Source organism: Rhineura floridana, chromosome 3 (genome assembly GCF_030035675.1).
Source record: "Rhineura floridana isolate rRhiFlo1 chromosome 3, rRhiFlo1.hap2, whole genome shotgun sequence".
Classification (NCBI taxonomy): domain Eukaryota; kingdom Metazoa; phylum Chordata; class Lepidosauria; order Squamata; family Rhineuridae; genus Rhineura; species Rhineura floridana.
Genome location: NC_084482.1, coordinates 110,056,775 through 110,072,452, shown reverse-complemented (window position 1 = coordinate 110,072,452; position 15,678 = coordinate 110,056,775). Strand labels below are relative to the sequence as shown.

At 39.6% G+C, this 15,678-nt stretch overlaps 1 protein-coding gene across 4 annotated transcripts in view; it reads right to left on the bottom strand.

The window, feature by feature from the left end:
• Nucleotides 1–1,657: 1,657 nt before the first annotated feature.
• CANX (calnexin) overlaps nt 1,658–15,678 on the bottom strand; it is a 31,320-nt gene continuing 17,299 nt past the window's right edge. For all 4 annotated transcript variants that reach the window (XM_061617317.1, XM_061617315.1, XM_061617316.1 and 1 more), the window contains exons 6-15: nt 15,031–15,112; nt 14,221–14,413; nt 13,585–13,774; nt 11,286–11,399; nt 6,950–7,106; nt 5,225–5,440; nt 3,792–3,911; nt 3,552–3,681; nt 3,257–3,384; nt 1,658–2,936 (exon numbers count right to left, since the gene is read on the bottom strand). In XM_061617317.1, the coding sequence (XP_061473301.1) occupies nt 2,883–2,936; nt 3,257–3,384; nt 3,552–3,681; nt 3,792–3,911; nt 5,225–5,440; nt 6,950–7,106; nt 11,286–11,399; nt 13,585–13,774; nt 14,221–14,413; nt 15,031–15,112 (1,384 nt within the window). In that variant the 3' untranslated portion in view covers nt 1,658–2,882. The remainder of the gene's footprint in view (nt 2,937–3,256; nt 3,385–3,551; nt 3,682–3,791; nt 3,912–5,224; nt 5,441–6,949; nt 7,107–11,285; nt 11,400–13,584; nt 13,775–14,220; nt 14,414–15,030; nt 15,113–15,678) is intronic.

The following is a 15,678-nucleotide window of genomic DNA, read 5'->3' as shown; positions in this document are numbered from 1 at the left end:
TAACTTAACCAATATATTTATATGCATATCACATCTTCAGATTTTTTTTATAACAGTCAGGACTTTTGTAATAAAGTCACAGTCTTGTTTACCAACACTTGAGGGGTTTGCATCTGAAACTTGTATGGAGGCAATACTGGCATTTAGAAAACTATAGTGAAGAGAAGGCAGAAGGGTGCCAAGAAATTAGTCTAGCACCATATTTACTGCCACAGATAAAGTGGAACCAAACATTGAAGATCCAACATACCTTTCCCCATCCATGGCTGATTGCATGAGACTCCTGTCATCCATAATATCCACATCTCAGTGCATGTTAACATTAACATTTTAAAATTTATGCATTTTAAAATTTATGCATGTTTAAATATCCTATGAAAGACCACTTTTTCATCAAAGAGCATTACCCTTGCTTAAAAGCATCTACCCTTTACTCAACAAATGTACTTTTATCTTCTAAATAAAATAAAAATCAAATAGGTAGTTTATTATCCCATTCTTTTTGAAGTTCTTTTCTTTGAAAGTGAACGTTTTCCTTGAAAAGTCTTATTACAGTCCAATCCAGATATAGGATTCTGCTTCTTCCCCGCTATAAATTCAAAAAAGATTTCGTACAGCAGAATGTTTTCTTCAGACTTAAAAAAACCTCTTTCAAATCTGACAGAATAAGCACCTCAAGTTATTTGGAAACTACAACTCCTCCATATGTGAATTCGTGCTTTATTCGGAAACTGATGTGAAGGCCCTCTCCCACTGTGGAATTCCTTAATATAGGTTCCCAATTATACACCTGGCTCAAGGTTTTCAAACAATTGATAAAAATATTATTGTAGTGTTTTTCAAATTTCACTGATATAAATATAGCCAAAACATGCAAACAGGAGCATTCTGAAGAGGTCCTGGAAATGCCAAAAATATATTACCTTTAGCTTCAAATTAAGCATCACCTCATGACTTTCATCTGAAAAGGAAATTGGAATTTAATTTCTCTCAGTAGTCTGGAGAAAGAGGAACGCATGTTCCAGAGGAGAAGAAAAGGAATGAAGCTTGTTCACAAGACAGATAGCATTGAATCAAGTATGTTACAATTAGTACAAACTGAGGTGTTGCAGGGGCACTGTAAGTCAATCATGTGTAGAAAAACAGACAGAAGAGCAGTTATGGAAGCAATGCCTTTTTTTAATCTGCTGCCTAAATAACTATCTAAAATGAGTTAATTAAGCAACCAACATCTGTAGGTTCTGTAGCCTCCTATGAAGACAGCAGCACTACTATTGTGGAAAAATCAGGTACCAAGGAAGTTTTACAAGATGTATAAAAAGAAAAATGGACCACAAGCAGATTTTAAGCTTGCTTTGAAAAAGCTATGCACTGACAGTGCATTTATGATCACAAATTTGAATGGGACAATCATACCTTACAGGCACCAAAAGCTCTGTTACTTTAAGAATCTCTTATTCACAAGTAAAAACCTGGAGTGTTTCTATTCAGTGCACATGTAGCAGTTATGCTCACAAGCTTTAACAGACAGTAACTGGTCTCCCCTCCCCTCAAGTCTTCCAATACAACATTACAGAATTACATTTTATATCTTTAGAGGTTGAATCTGTATTCCACAAAAAAAGGTTTTGAATTGCCAGATACAAAATGCAACACATATTTTAAAAAATTTATTCAGCTGGAACTGGAACCCCTCTACATTCACAATATAGTATGATACATGAAGAACAGATTGAGTCTCAAAATGTTATATATACCCCAGTAAGCTTTCACATGCTCCTTCCTCAGCCACAAATACTGACATCTATCTGCTTTTGGTGCAAATCTTTAGACCAGTTTGCTTTTGCTTCATCTCTGTGCATGAATATACATACATGGCAACAATGAGAATGTTAGCAACACCGTCCTATCCACAGTGTTTAGACCCCAGAAAGTAATTCTACCTTTTGAGATTAAAAAACACACAACAGACTTAACAATGAGCAGAGCACATGTATTCTATAGCAGCTAAGCTGCATTCTGAACAAACTGCATAGCAGCAGCAGAAGCTAGAACAGGAGGAATGAGTTTAAAAATCACAGAGAAAAAATAGTAAAAAACTCAAACACAATAAAAACCAATTCTATATTGAGAGGAATTCCAAGGCTTACAGCAACAAGATAACCTAGTCTCAGTCTTAGTACCCTAACCCAGAACCAGCTCAGATTGATTGTAAATACTGTTTTAGCTGAGCAGTACTCATGACCAGTATACATTTTTCATGGCCTTATTATGCCTTTCCTTCAATAAGAAGGAAATTTATGTGAGCACTTGATATTGTTTCTTGAAATGGATTTTAACTTCCCTCTCTACCCTATCTGACTGGAGTGGAAGTTTTAATGTAATTGGCCACTTTAACATGATCAAACAAAGGGAAATGTAGAAGTACATCCATGCGTGTAAGAGAAAGAAAATTATAAAAATTGTATACCAAGCAATTTTCTACGGTTTGCTGTTCATTTCCATTGACAGATTAATACATTAATTTGAGCCAAGGTTTTGAGACTGGCAATTCTATCATTCTATTCAAAAACAAAATTCTTCAAAACACAAAAATGTTAGTTCTTGTAACATTCTAGAAATTCATAGCTGGGTTGTGTTAAATGCATTCTTTTTCTACAGGAATACAATTTTAAAAAACACAATTGTGAATATTTTACTGCTAACACTCATTTACACTGGAGAGCATTTGACAGGAACCTGTGGATGATGAAGTCTTGAGGGGTGGGTTGGTGTTTTGTGGTGTTTTTTGTTTTGTTTTTTTAGTTTCACCAAAAGGTATCCAAGGTCCTCTCCCAAAACCATGTTTGGGAAAATTAATCATATCAAGTTTTTAGGATATTTCAATCTCTTCTTGGTTTTCTGTTTCTGGGGGATCTATTCACAGTTTCTTCCTCCTGCAAAGGTAAAAGAACACAACTTTTCCAGAAATACAGTATGATGTCACTTTCAAATTGAGTTTTAGAAAGTGATTAGATTTCTTTGATGTTATTCTCTGGAATTTGAACTAAACACTAAGAAGAGCTCTCTGATGGGAGGAACTGTTTTAACAATGAAATCATAGCAACTGTCAGCAATTTACATAACTGATCACATTCACATAAAATGGTTTCTAAAAAAACTGCATTGGTTTAGGAAGCACTGCACTGCAAGGTGCTCTTATAAAAAGAATGCTACAGGCTTGCTCCAATGTAAAGCTTTGCAATCAAATGCTTACCTCTGTAATGGGCTTTCTATCTTTTTCCTCCTCCTCTTCTTCTTCTTCTTCTTCTTCTTCCTCCTCCTCTTCCTCCTCCTCCTCTTGACTAGCAGTTCCAGCATCACCATCACCCCTCTGCTTTTCTTCTAAAGTATATAAAAAGATTCTACTATTAACAGACTAACACTTGTGTTGTCCCCAGACTACTTCTTGTTAAACATGAGGCATTAGCTTCCATTTTTAAAATATGTAACTTTCTATGGAGAAAGCTTTAGCGATTTTGGAACTAGTATTTATCATCTACTTTGCTTACCTGGCTTTTCTTCATGTATTTCTTCAACATCCTCTGCTTCTTCCTTGTCTTTTTCCTCCACTTTCTCTTCCTCATTTACATCTGGCTGAGGAGCATCCGTCTTTTTGTATTCTGCAGCACTTGGTTGTTTCTGAAACAATTGACAGAGGAATTCCATAACTGCGTTTCTTAGATATTATTCATTTCCATTCCGATCCTACCCAACATACTTGTGAAACTAGTTATTTCCAAAGCGCATACCTTTCCAGAGCAGCAGAAGAGGACAATGAGAAACACAGGCAGAGCCACAGTCAGGATGTAGACTACCCAAAGCCAGGGACGCTCTTCAGCAGCTGCCATCATCTGACTCACAACCCCAGGCTAGAAGACAAATCAAAATCTATAAAGTTATGTGAACTCAGCTGCACACATAAGGAAATATGGACCAAAAAGGACTAGCATTCAGCCAAAGTATTTATCTGAACTCTTATACATCCAATAAGTCATCACTATATTTGGTACTGAACCCAGAACAGCAGCTAACAAAGCTGTGCTTCAACACTGTTCCAACTAATGTTATATGCAAGCAAGTTAAAGTTTTGTAGGGAAATTAACCATATATTTGGCAATGACATCCCACCGTTATAGCTCCATGGACAGCACCATGGGCTAAGATAATGGGGAAAGACCATAGCTTGCTGGTAGAGTACATGCTTTATGTGCAAAAGGTCCCAGGTTCAATCCCTAGCATCTCAAGCTAGGGTTGGGAAAGGCTGTCTGAAACTTAGAAAGCTGCTGGTAATCAGTCTAGACTAGGGATAGCCAAAGTGGTACCCCCCAGATGTTGTGAAATGCCTAACCACAAAGATGATAGGAATTGTAGTCCAGCAGCATCTGGAGGGCACAACATTGGTCACCCCTGTTATCAACCTAGATGGACCAATGGTATGGGTCAGTCTAAGGTAGTATCCTATACACACACACACAAACACTTTGAATAAATGAGCAGACCTCCACTTGCGCTACGGGATTTCACCTCTCTCTCATCCCTCCTTCAGTTCCCCATACACTGCTAAATCTGAAGTGTCCTCCAACTGTTTAAGGTAGTTTCTGGGTGTGCACAGGGGACTGCAGGAGGAGGAGAGAAAGGTGCTGTTGCGCAACCTGACACCATTAGATACAGCCCCTACTGTTTGACCTTACAACAAGTCACTCTTTTAGCCTAGGCTTCTAATCTGTTCAAATGGGAAAGTCACTTACCCAACTCATAGGAATGTAATAGGTTAAAATTAGCAGCACCCACAATCTCCCATTCTATGAGTGAAAAAGCTTTGCCCTATTGCTTTCTGTTGAACAAGAATATACAAGCTCAAGAAGACACACAAATCTGTTAATGATGATTGCAGAAGAGAAAGAGAAGACAAATATTTAGATTCTACTCTCTGTTGCACACTGTCACGTCAGACAAAGAAGCAAAGGACGGTGTTCAACTACCTTTTTGCATTAGCACTAGCGCAAGAGGGTTCCTCCCTTCTCCCCCCACGCCTACTCTGGAAGGTTGGGGGAAAACCCAGAACAGATGTTAACAGGCACGAGGGGGGGAGATTGTTCCATCATACAAGGAGAAATCCTTGCATGATGGAACAATTGCCTTAGCACTATGCTGAATACAATCCAAAGCTTTTATTTCTCACCTCAGCAGCACCATCAGCTGCCTTCTTCAGACCCCATCCATCATTACCCCAGTCATCTGCTACTGCCCTGTCTGTACAGATGATGAAGTTATCAAAGAATATGTCAGAGGTCATAGACCATAACTCAAGTCCCAGAGCACCAAAGGGGGTCATCTTGAAAGGTTCCAAGTCTTCAAAGAAATCTGGGTTTGGAATTTTTCTTGGCTTCCAGATGCCCTGAAGAAGAAACAGAATCAATTATAACCCAAATATTCATTTTCAATGACCCTTCAGAGATTTCTGAACAGATTAGAATAACTGAATAAATCTTCATTTTATTCTCGTTTTATATTCACAATTTTGTTGCTTATGTATATATACTGTACTGAGATTTCCCACTGTTTCTCCAATTTATGTTTTGCCATTTTACCCAGATCTGCAGAAGTTATCTGTCCATGGGGCAATGGTAGAGTACATGTCTTACATGCATATGATCCCAGCTTCCCTTCCTCACATCTCCAATTAAAAGGAGATCAGGAAGCAGGGCTATGAAAGACCTCTGCTAAGATCCTGAAGAGCCATTACCAGAATAGATAATATAGATTAGATCAGCCTTTCCCAACCAGTGTGCCTCCAGATGTTGTTGGACCACAACTCCCATCTTTCCTGACCATTGGCAATGCTGGCTGAGGCTGATGGGAGTTGTGGTCCAACAACATCTGGAGGCACACTGGTTGGGAAAGGCTGGATTAGATGGAAGCTATCCATATGACACAAACTGTAGGTTGATGTTGAAATATGGAAGCGGGTTTTTTTTTTTTTTTACAAAAACGGTTTAGTTTATTTTCCTGAAAAATGCAGACATACACATGTAAAACATTATTCAAGTATTTTAGTTCTATCATGCTCTTGCATACTGCACTATATGCTGTAGTGTAATTAAGTAAGTGCACAAGTGCAAGCATTAGCAATAGCACAATGGGACTTTCCCCACCTCTCCTCCCCTGCACATGGCCCACACCATCCCTAAATCTACTCCAAAGTCTGGAGGAATTCCTATAACATACTTGGGGGCCACAGGGGAGTGGGGAAATCCCACTGCACATGGAGACATCCTTGCGCTAACAGAACCAGCAACTTAGTGCTATAATGGATACAACCCATAATGGCTATGTTTGTACATAACACAATGCCAACAGTAGACAATGTGGTGCTCTCTTAATGTGTTAGGACCACAACTCTGATAATCCCTGACCACCAGTCACACTGGCTGAGGTTGATGGGTGCTGTAGTTCAACAATATCTAGAAGGGACTCTACTGGCTACTCCTGTCCTAAACCATGGCCTGTTCAACAAACAAATACTTCTCCAAAGCTTGCTTTGATTTCTGTTCTCACCTTTCGCCTCTGTGCTTTGGCAAGCATCTGGGGCAGGGTGGCCAAACAAACCATGGATAAGCAAGGTAGCTATGTTTGGACACAATGCCAAACCACAGTTAAAACATGCAATGGTTCATAAGCCAAGAAGCCATGGCTTTGCATCATGGTTTGTTGCCAAAAGATAAAAGATGGTTAATCTGCTGTGCTGGGTTCACACATTCAAACAAACCACACTTTGGCTAAACAAACCATGGTTTAGCATTGTGAGCAAACCAGGTCATAATTTACATAGCTAATAAACTAGTAGAGTATGAAGAATGTACCCAGACAGAGTCTTAGGTGTAATTTATAATACAAGATAATTTACCTGGTAGTTAGGGTTATCAATCATTGGCGGTTTCCATTTGCCTTTATAGTTGGGATTGTCAATTGTGGGACGTTGCCAGGCACCACAACCAGGGGCAGATTCACATTTGGGATTTGCAATTTGAGGTGCCTCCCACTCTCCATCCATATCCTCATCCCTAAAAAAGGGAACTCTGTTTTAGGACTCCACATTTTTTTTAAAAAGAAAATTAAGATATCTTTGACTTATTATAGCAATTTACTCTATAAATATCATAGTTTGGAAAAGCAACATGAAATATCACACAAATTATGCTAGAATTCCTTACCGTAGCCTAATAAAAGTTAAAAACTTAAAAATGTGAGTGAATTCATTTTACCATCACTACATCTGACAACTTAAAACATTAAGTCATTCAGCCTATTATTTCCAATATTTATAGACAGTTTTTTCCCATGCATAGTCACAAAGAGGTTTACATGACAATTAAAAAAACAATCCATCAATCAAAATACACTGTTCAATAAAACACACAAAAAATAGAGAGTCACAGTACAGGCAAAATAAATTGGCACAGCAACAAAACTCTGATGCAGAGCAAGCTACCTTGCTCTGGATGAACAGCTTATCAGCTAGGTAGTCATTTGTGCCTCTACGGCAAGAGATTTCCACAAGCAGGGCACAACCCTCAAGAAGACCCACTCACTGAAGGAGAGCCACGTCTGTTGACCTCAAAGCCCAGGTAGGCTGGAACTGGAAGAGGTGCTTCATCAGATACCTAGTTCCAAAGTTGTTCAGGGCTTTATATGATATCAACACCTTAAAATTGGGCTCAGTAACACATAGGCAGCCAGTGCAGATGCCAGAATAAAGGTGGCATCACTGCATATTGAGGTCCATCAACACTCTACCAACATCATTCTGTACTAGCTGCATATCCAGACTGTCTTTGAGAGTAGCTCTACAAACAGCACATTACAATAGCTGAGATGGGCAGTTAGGCAGTTACCAGAGCATGCAAGACTGTGGAAAGCTAACTCAATCCAGAAACTGCTGTAGCTAGAGAACCAGCTGTAGCTGGGGGGGAAGCACTCCTTCCCACTGAAACCACTTGGGCTTTCACTTACAGAGATGAATGGAGATGCACTCCCAGATTATGAACCTGCTCCTTCAGGGAAAGTGTGACTCAATTCAGAATGGGCTGCAAATTGCCCAGACCTGAGCTACCCAAATCAACAAAGGGTCGAGTTCTAGCAAAAGAAGTTACAATAAAAGTCTGACTGGGTGAGAATAAAACACTTTCAGGGTTTACTCATGCTAACAAACAGAATAAAATGAGCAACCTGGATTGTTTTTGGGGTTTTTTTGCCCTTAAAAAAACCTGCTTGTGCAGCTAGTGAGTTCAGGCAGGATAATATTGAGTCAGCACTCACTGCCTCTGATACAAACTGCCCAAGGTAAAGGCATGCAAATCCCTATCCACAGCTGCCACACAACAGCAGCCAAGACACATTATCACATCCTGCCTCACTGGCTGTGTTAGGAACCTTAAAGGCAAAAATATTTTCTGGATTGCTAATTCACAGAATCAGAGTTAGAAGTGGCTATAAGGCCATCGAGTCCAACCCTCTGCTCAATGCAGGAATCCAAATTAATCATACCCGACAGGTGGCTGTCCAGCTGCTTCTTGAACGCCTCCAGTGTTGGGAGAGCCCACCACCTCCCTAGATGACTGGTTCCATTGTCGTACTGCTCTAACAGTTAGGAAGCTTTTCCTGATGTCCAGTCAAAATCTGGCTTCCTGCAACTTGAGCCCATTATTCTGTGTCCTGTATTCTGGGACGACCAAGAAGAGATCCCGGCCCTCCTCTATGTGACAACCTTTCATGTACTTGAAGAGTGCTATCATATCTCCCCTCAGTCTTCTCTTCTCAAGGCAAATATGCCCAGTTCTTTCAGTCTCTCCTCATAGGGCTTTATTTCCAGTCCCCTGATCATCCTTGTTGGCCTCCTCTGAACCTGTTCCAGTTTGCATTTTTCTTAAAGTGTGGTGTCCAGAACTGGACACAGTACTCAAAATGAAGCCTAACCAGTGCCAAATAGAGGGGAACCAATACTTCACATGATTTGGAAACTATACTTCTGTTAATGCAGCCTAAAATAGTATTTGCCTTTTTTGCAGTCACATCACACTGTTGATCACAAGCTGAATATGAGCCAACAATCCCAAGATCCTTCTTGCATGAAATATTGCTGAGCCAAGTATCCCCCATCCTATAACTGTGCATTTGGTTTCTTTTTCCTAGGTGTAGAACTTTGCACTTATCCCTGTTAAATTTTATTCTGTTTTCAGCCCAATGTTCCAGCCTATTAAGATCCCTTTGAATTTTGTTTGTCTTCCAAGGTATTAGCTATCCCTCTCAATTTTGTATCATCTGCAAATATGATAAGCATTCCCTGCACCTCTTCATCCAAGTAATTAATAAAAATGTTGAAGAGCACTGGGCCCAGGACCAAGCCCTGCAGCACCCCACTCGTTACCTCCCCCCAGTTTGAGAAGGAACCATTGAGAAGCACTCTGAGTACGATTCTGTAGCCATCTGTGGATCCACCTGATAATTGTTCCATCCAGCCCAGATTTAGCTAGCTTGCTAATCAGAGTATCATGGGGCACTTGGTCAAACGTTTTGCTGAAGTTGAGTTATATTATGTCCACAGCATTCCCAGTTTATCAGGGAGGTTACCCGATCAAAAAATGAGGTAAGATTAGTCTGGCAGGATTTCTTCTTGATAAATCCATGCTGACCTAGTAATCACTAGATTAAGCATTCCTATGTCACTTATCAGTTTAGATACATGCAAGTCTTTGATTTGTGTTCATCTAATGCCCAATTCTATTCCTTCTGCCATCTCTAAACATACACTGACTGAGCTTTTTAAAAATATAGGTTTTCCAAGAAAAAATTATATAGGAAAACTATTTTATAAGGGGACTGTTATCCAGAGCTTGAACTCTACAATATTAGAGGGTTGTGAAGGAGGACAGATATGTCCAGTTTCTTGAGGTCATCAAACAAGCATACACACATAAACTGCTCAAAGTAGTACACCCAGAGATAAGATGGTGACGGCTGGTGATGTTACAAAGCAAATCAGCTTGCGCCTAACAACTAAATTCCTTATATAGTCTCGATTTTCCCTCACCCTGGGTAATATAAAATTTGGGAAGATGTGAGATTTCATGCTTGCATTTTTCTTTGTGCACATTTTGTAAGCGAGAAACACAATGCTGACCACACTATCTTTAAACAATTCAGTTTCAAAATTAAAACCAAACCCTATTATCTTACTTTCCTGATTAATCTCATCAACAGCAGCTTAATCTCTTCAGCAGACAAAGTCTTGACACTGTGATACAACTTTGACTGAACAGATTGATTAAATTGACTTGTGCATTTGAAGAAAAGTCTTTTTAGAAACACATCCAAGAACTTCTGGTGTACAACACTCAGGTCAAACGGTCACAAGCCTTTTATTATCAAATAATTAATCCAGATCCATATTCCTATATCCTCCATTTTGTGTTCTTTCTGTTGCTCATCCAACAGAGCCCCAACTGTAAATATCACTACATAGATTTAGAACATTCTAGAGGTCTTGAACTAACATGCCTTTTGTCTGCAGGGAAAAATGATACATACTAGGAATATATCATAGCGTATGCCATCCACACACAATTTTGTAAGATCACTGTGTTAATTTACAGATTTGCAGCATCATTCTGCTCCTTTGTTACCTATCTGGATCAATAGATATGGTCTTTCACATTCCATATTTCAATAATCAAGTTCACTGTGACCATTACTCTGTTCCATTTTCAATCAAAGAAATGCAGAGTACAGACCAAGGGCCGATCTAATCCAACCTTCCCAAAACTTGGCTGTTTTGGACTACAACTCCCATCACCCCCAGTCAAAGTTGTAGTCCAAAACAGCTGGTAGACACCAGTTGAGAAGGCTGGAGAGTCTTTCTGGGAAGCCCATAGCAGTGCATGAAGGCAATAGCCCCTGCCTGCTTTTGAAAGTCATAAGTGTCAATCTTAGACCAATTAGACAGAATTGTGTTTTGTTCAATCTTTGAAAGAAATGAACTTGAACTCACAGAATGTACTGGAGCACATCAGGCCATGTTCCATGCATACAACTAGATGCCAAGTAGAAATATTAAAACAAGATAGAACAGGAATTAAGTATCACACATCCTGAAATCTTTGTTGTGCTTAGTGAAATCTCACTATTCACCAGCAGTTACTAATGTAGTTTGAAAACAAAGCAAAGTGGAACCAGTATTAACTTACCAATCCTCTGGTTTCTCTGCATCAGGATCAGCAACATACTCTGGCTCATCATCTAGCCAACCTTCTGGCTTCACAGCATCCTCATCTGGAATCTTAGCAGGAGCATCCTCATCCCTAGAAGATGGTAGAAACAGATGTTGTCATTAATATTTTCAGGGAGCATGTTACTCCAGTCCTGCAGCAGCTTCATGGCTGCTGGGTAATTTCTGGGTGCAGTTCAAGGTGCTGATTATTAAAGTATTTGATAACTTAGACCTAGGACACCTTCTAGACCATCTCCACTTAACACAATACTGCCTTTCCCTTGTGGTCAAGCTGGAGAGGCCCTTCACTATTCCCCATCCTCATGTCCAGCTGGTGGTAACAAGAGAGAAGGGGCATAAAGACTTGTTTAGGCAAGTTTTGGCTTGCCTTCTGTTTGATGGTCTTTCATTACCTAGTTTTATTGCTCTGTGGGACAACTTTATTATAATAATTATTGTGATTTTACTGTATCTTTTACATTTTTAGTGTATTATAAGCTATCTTGAGCACTAATAGAGTGCTAAACATTTGGTTAAAAATGCCTTATTAACAGCAAATACCAGACCTCCTCCATTTTGTCTTCACTCTAAACTTGTTCCTCAGGTCCTCCATTTGTCTGTAACAGAAGCAAGTAAGCCAGGAGAGGGTGTGTCTGCAGGACCAGCCACCACCCTCTACTGATACGGATAAGATTCCATCCTGGTTCCCTTGCCTGGGGCTAAGGGCCTCTTGGATGCACAAAAAGTTTAATAAATAAATAAACCCAAAGTCTCCCATGTACTAATGCAATCATGACAACAACCTGCCACTCATTGACTATTGAGAGCCATGCGTTTGAGCGACCTTCCAACTAGCACCAAAACACAGCCATTCAGAGTCAAGTACTGTTTGGGGTCACCTTCTTTTTCCTTTTGTTCATCTGGAAATCATCTTTGTATTTGCCACCCTGATTTTCGTTTTTTCACAACTAGACAAAAAGCAAGCAAGCTCCCAATCCCTGCAGAAAGGCTTTCACCTCTTCACAGGCCACAGTGGCAGACCAAAAAAGCTCATGAACAAGTTAGCAGGCAGCTGAATGCTAATGTTTTCCACTCTTCTCACTTTGCTAAGGATTGGAAGACAACACAGATGAGAATTGGCCTTGGAAAAGAGTTTGGGGCCGGCTAAAAACTCCATTCCAGGTTGTGTCCTCAGCAAGTGGCACAGATGCCATAAAGCCTGATTTCTCCAATCTTCAGCAACTCCCACCTATCCCCTCCCCTCTCCCAACAAGCATAAGGGCTAAGTAGAGATGTGAAAGCCCAGAAAAAAACTGGAAAAATCCAGGAAACGCTGTTTTTTTCAATTGTTTCCTCTAACTTTTCCCCCCCCCCAAAAACAGGAAAAATTGGGGGAAATGAATTATGAAATATTTTCTTTTAGAATTATGAATAAAATATTTAAGACAAGGTGTTCATATATTTACTCCTCAAAAATATTTCTAAAAGCTGTGTAACAGGAAGACCTTTATGTAAGACTTTGTACAGTATCAGATTATAATTCCTGTACTGAGGACAATTAAGTCCTGAGTTGTACACTGAGAATACAACTCTCAAAATGAAAGAGCAGGACATATTTATGCCTCTAGGAAATACTCCCATGGTCATAAGAGAGGGAAGAAGGATTCAGTGCCTTCTTTGCTTTTGGGCTTCATCTTGATGGGATAGCTGGTGGATATATGTCTGTAGTCTTGGCTAGGCCCTCAAAGGACTGGGAGTAGGAGACAGTACAGAACACAAAGCAGAAAGAGATAGCAAAAAAGTTTTTCCAGTGACTTCAAAATTTCTGGAAATATTACATTTCTAATGCTAAGCTGGGCTCAGTACTGGCCTCCTCTGAGCTAGAAAAGGAGGGAGCCAGCAGTAGCTAGCTCAAGGCCTTTCAACCAGCAGACTGAACAGAAGCCACCAGGACTGGGCTCCTCCTCTTACTGAAGCACTTGTACCACTCCCAACAGTGTACTTTAGTTGATTTGTATCTGCAGAGGAATGGTCAGTGCAACTGTTGTCAGTCAAGTTCTAACTATCCTGAGGTGCAATCAACTTTCTGCCCAGTCCTCATGTAGATTAAACAATGAAATTAAGGATTATCTAGAAAACATGAGAATATGCTACAAAAATCAGACTCCAGTTATAACCTTTTATGCTTCTGTCCATAACGTTAGACAGAGATGCTGTAATGGGCTAATTGGACTACTGCTCCTCCCAAGGCTCCTCAAACTACAACAGCTACTCACCAGTCATCTGGTTTAACAGCATCTGGATCTGGAATCTTAGCTCTCTCATCCCAATCTTCTGGCTTCTGGTCATTTGGGTCCTCTATCTCCCGTGGAGGATTTACAGGAGGGGTCACATCAGACAGCAGATTCCCACTATTTACAACTGTTTGGTCAACCAGGATTTCAAAGCTGTTGTCTGGGTTCAAAACTAGGATGAGCCAGGAAAATAAATGTTAAAGAAATACTTTTGGGAAGACACCAATAAAAATATTTCAACTTCAAGAAGGTCCATTTCTCTTTATTCTATTGTCCTCTTCAGATGCCAACCAGAAGTCATCTTTATAGTTCACAGCATACAGCTTCTTAGAAATATCACTCCACCCAACTTCCCACAGTGTGATGTCTTTCAGAACTCTTATTCTGCTGAAGTTAGAAAAATTAACCAATAAGTTTAACATGGGAAATCTGTTAGAATCTCTAGTTTCTGCAAAAAGTTGTTCTATCGTTAAAGGTTTCCTGCATGGGAAGTATTAGAAAACTCTTCACTTCCTTCTTTACAATACATCCCATTGTTGCAAAAACTCTTTCCTACCTTTCCTAAGAGCTATCCATACTAGACTGTCACAAAGAAATTCAAATATGTGGTTGCTTTACCCAATGTATAAAGATGAGTCTTCTTATCAGTAAAGTAGTTCTTCAAATCAGTATCAGGACGCTTTGCATGCTTCTCCTCATATTTGCCTGTTTTGGGGCTCTTGTGTCGAAAGATGAAGTGCAATTTGTAGTCTTCCCCACATTTGTCTGGGCCAAACATGATTGTATAAGGAGTCTTGTCATGGAACTGATCCTTCAAAAAACACATATGGGCCAAGCTTTAAATACACAGCACAAATTAACTTTCAAGACAAACTCCTGAACTAAATTTTATGGACACTTTGTCCTACTTATGCTCAATTATATAAATCAAGAACCTCCCTATAAGCTGATTTAAATAACCAAAATTGTAGAAATCTAAAAGAGAAGAGTATTTTCCTTGTTAGATGTCTCTTCTAGAGTAATAGCAGTACAGTTCAGGAAGTAAAAGTTTCAAACAGTCACAGAGTACTACAAAATTATAAGCCTCAGATGCTTAGTCATAAAAGTGAAATTCAAGCTATGGTAGTATTAGCATTAAAATGTATGCAATGTGTTGTCTAGCGTAATCTAAGAAGCAAGAAGTTAGTAAGTTTTCAGCAAATGTGCTTATGTACTTGGCCTTTGGTAGACCACAGAAATCATGAGATTTATGATAGAGAACAGCTCTAACCGTAGGTAAGTAGGACAGCGAGTACTCTTACAGCAACAACTAGTCTTTGAACAAATTCAGTTTGGAAGTGGGGCAAAGTCCAACACATATTAGGAGCTAAACCTTAGAAGGCAACAACTGTATGAATTAAACTAGAAGACAGTAGGCACATCACTCACCAGGTTCAGCTCATGAGTTTTGGAAAGCAGCTTTACATATGCACCACCACACTCAATTCCATTTTGGAAATTGACTTCATACCTAATTTAGTTTGAAACACAAAATAATACAGTATCATAAAAAAATTCCCCTGAAGACGGTGAACTTATTTCATATAACCACCACATCATGGTTTGACGATTGAGGCTGTGCCTTGTGCTTGCACACTCCCCTCCTTGCCTCATATGTGCTAATTCCCTCTTTTGCATAGCTCCAAATTACAAATGGAAAACTACTTTCAAATCATGTTTTCCTATTCTGGTTTGTGGCCAATTATAATTGGCTCAATTCAGATGCTATGGCAAATTCTGGTTTGCCCAAACTAGCAAGTGAGGGACAGAACTGGAGTGGAAACAGAAGCAAATCCTCAATAGCCAAACCAGACTGACCATTACAAATGAACCAAGTCAATAATCCAGATTGAGGGGACAGCAAGACATTTTGATTTAGGTTCCAAAAGAACATTATGGCAGCTTATATCAATTGCAGAATTGCTGGCTTTTGCTGAAAACTGGCAGAACCTGCTTTCCCACAGCTCAAACCTTGTATGCCCGTATACAACACAGTAAGTGCATTTCCACAAAGGCTCAACTACTCAATATACACAC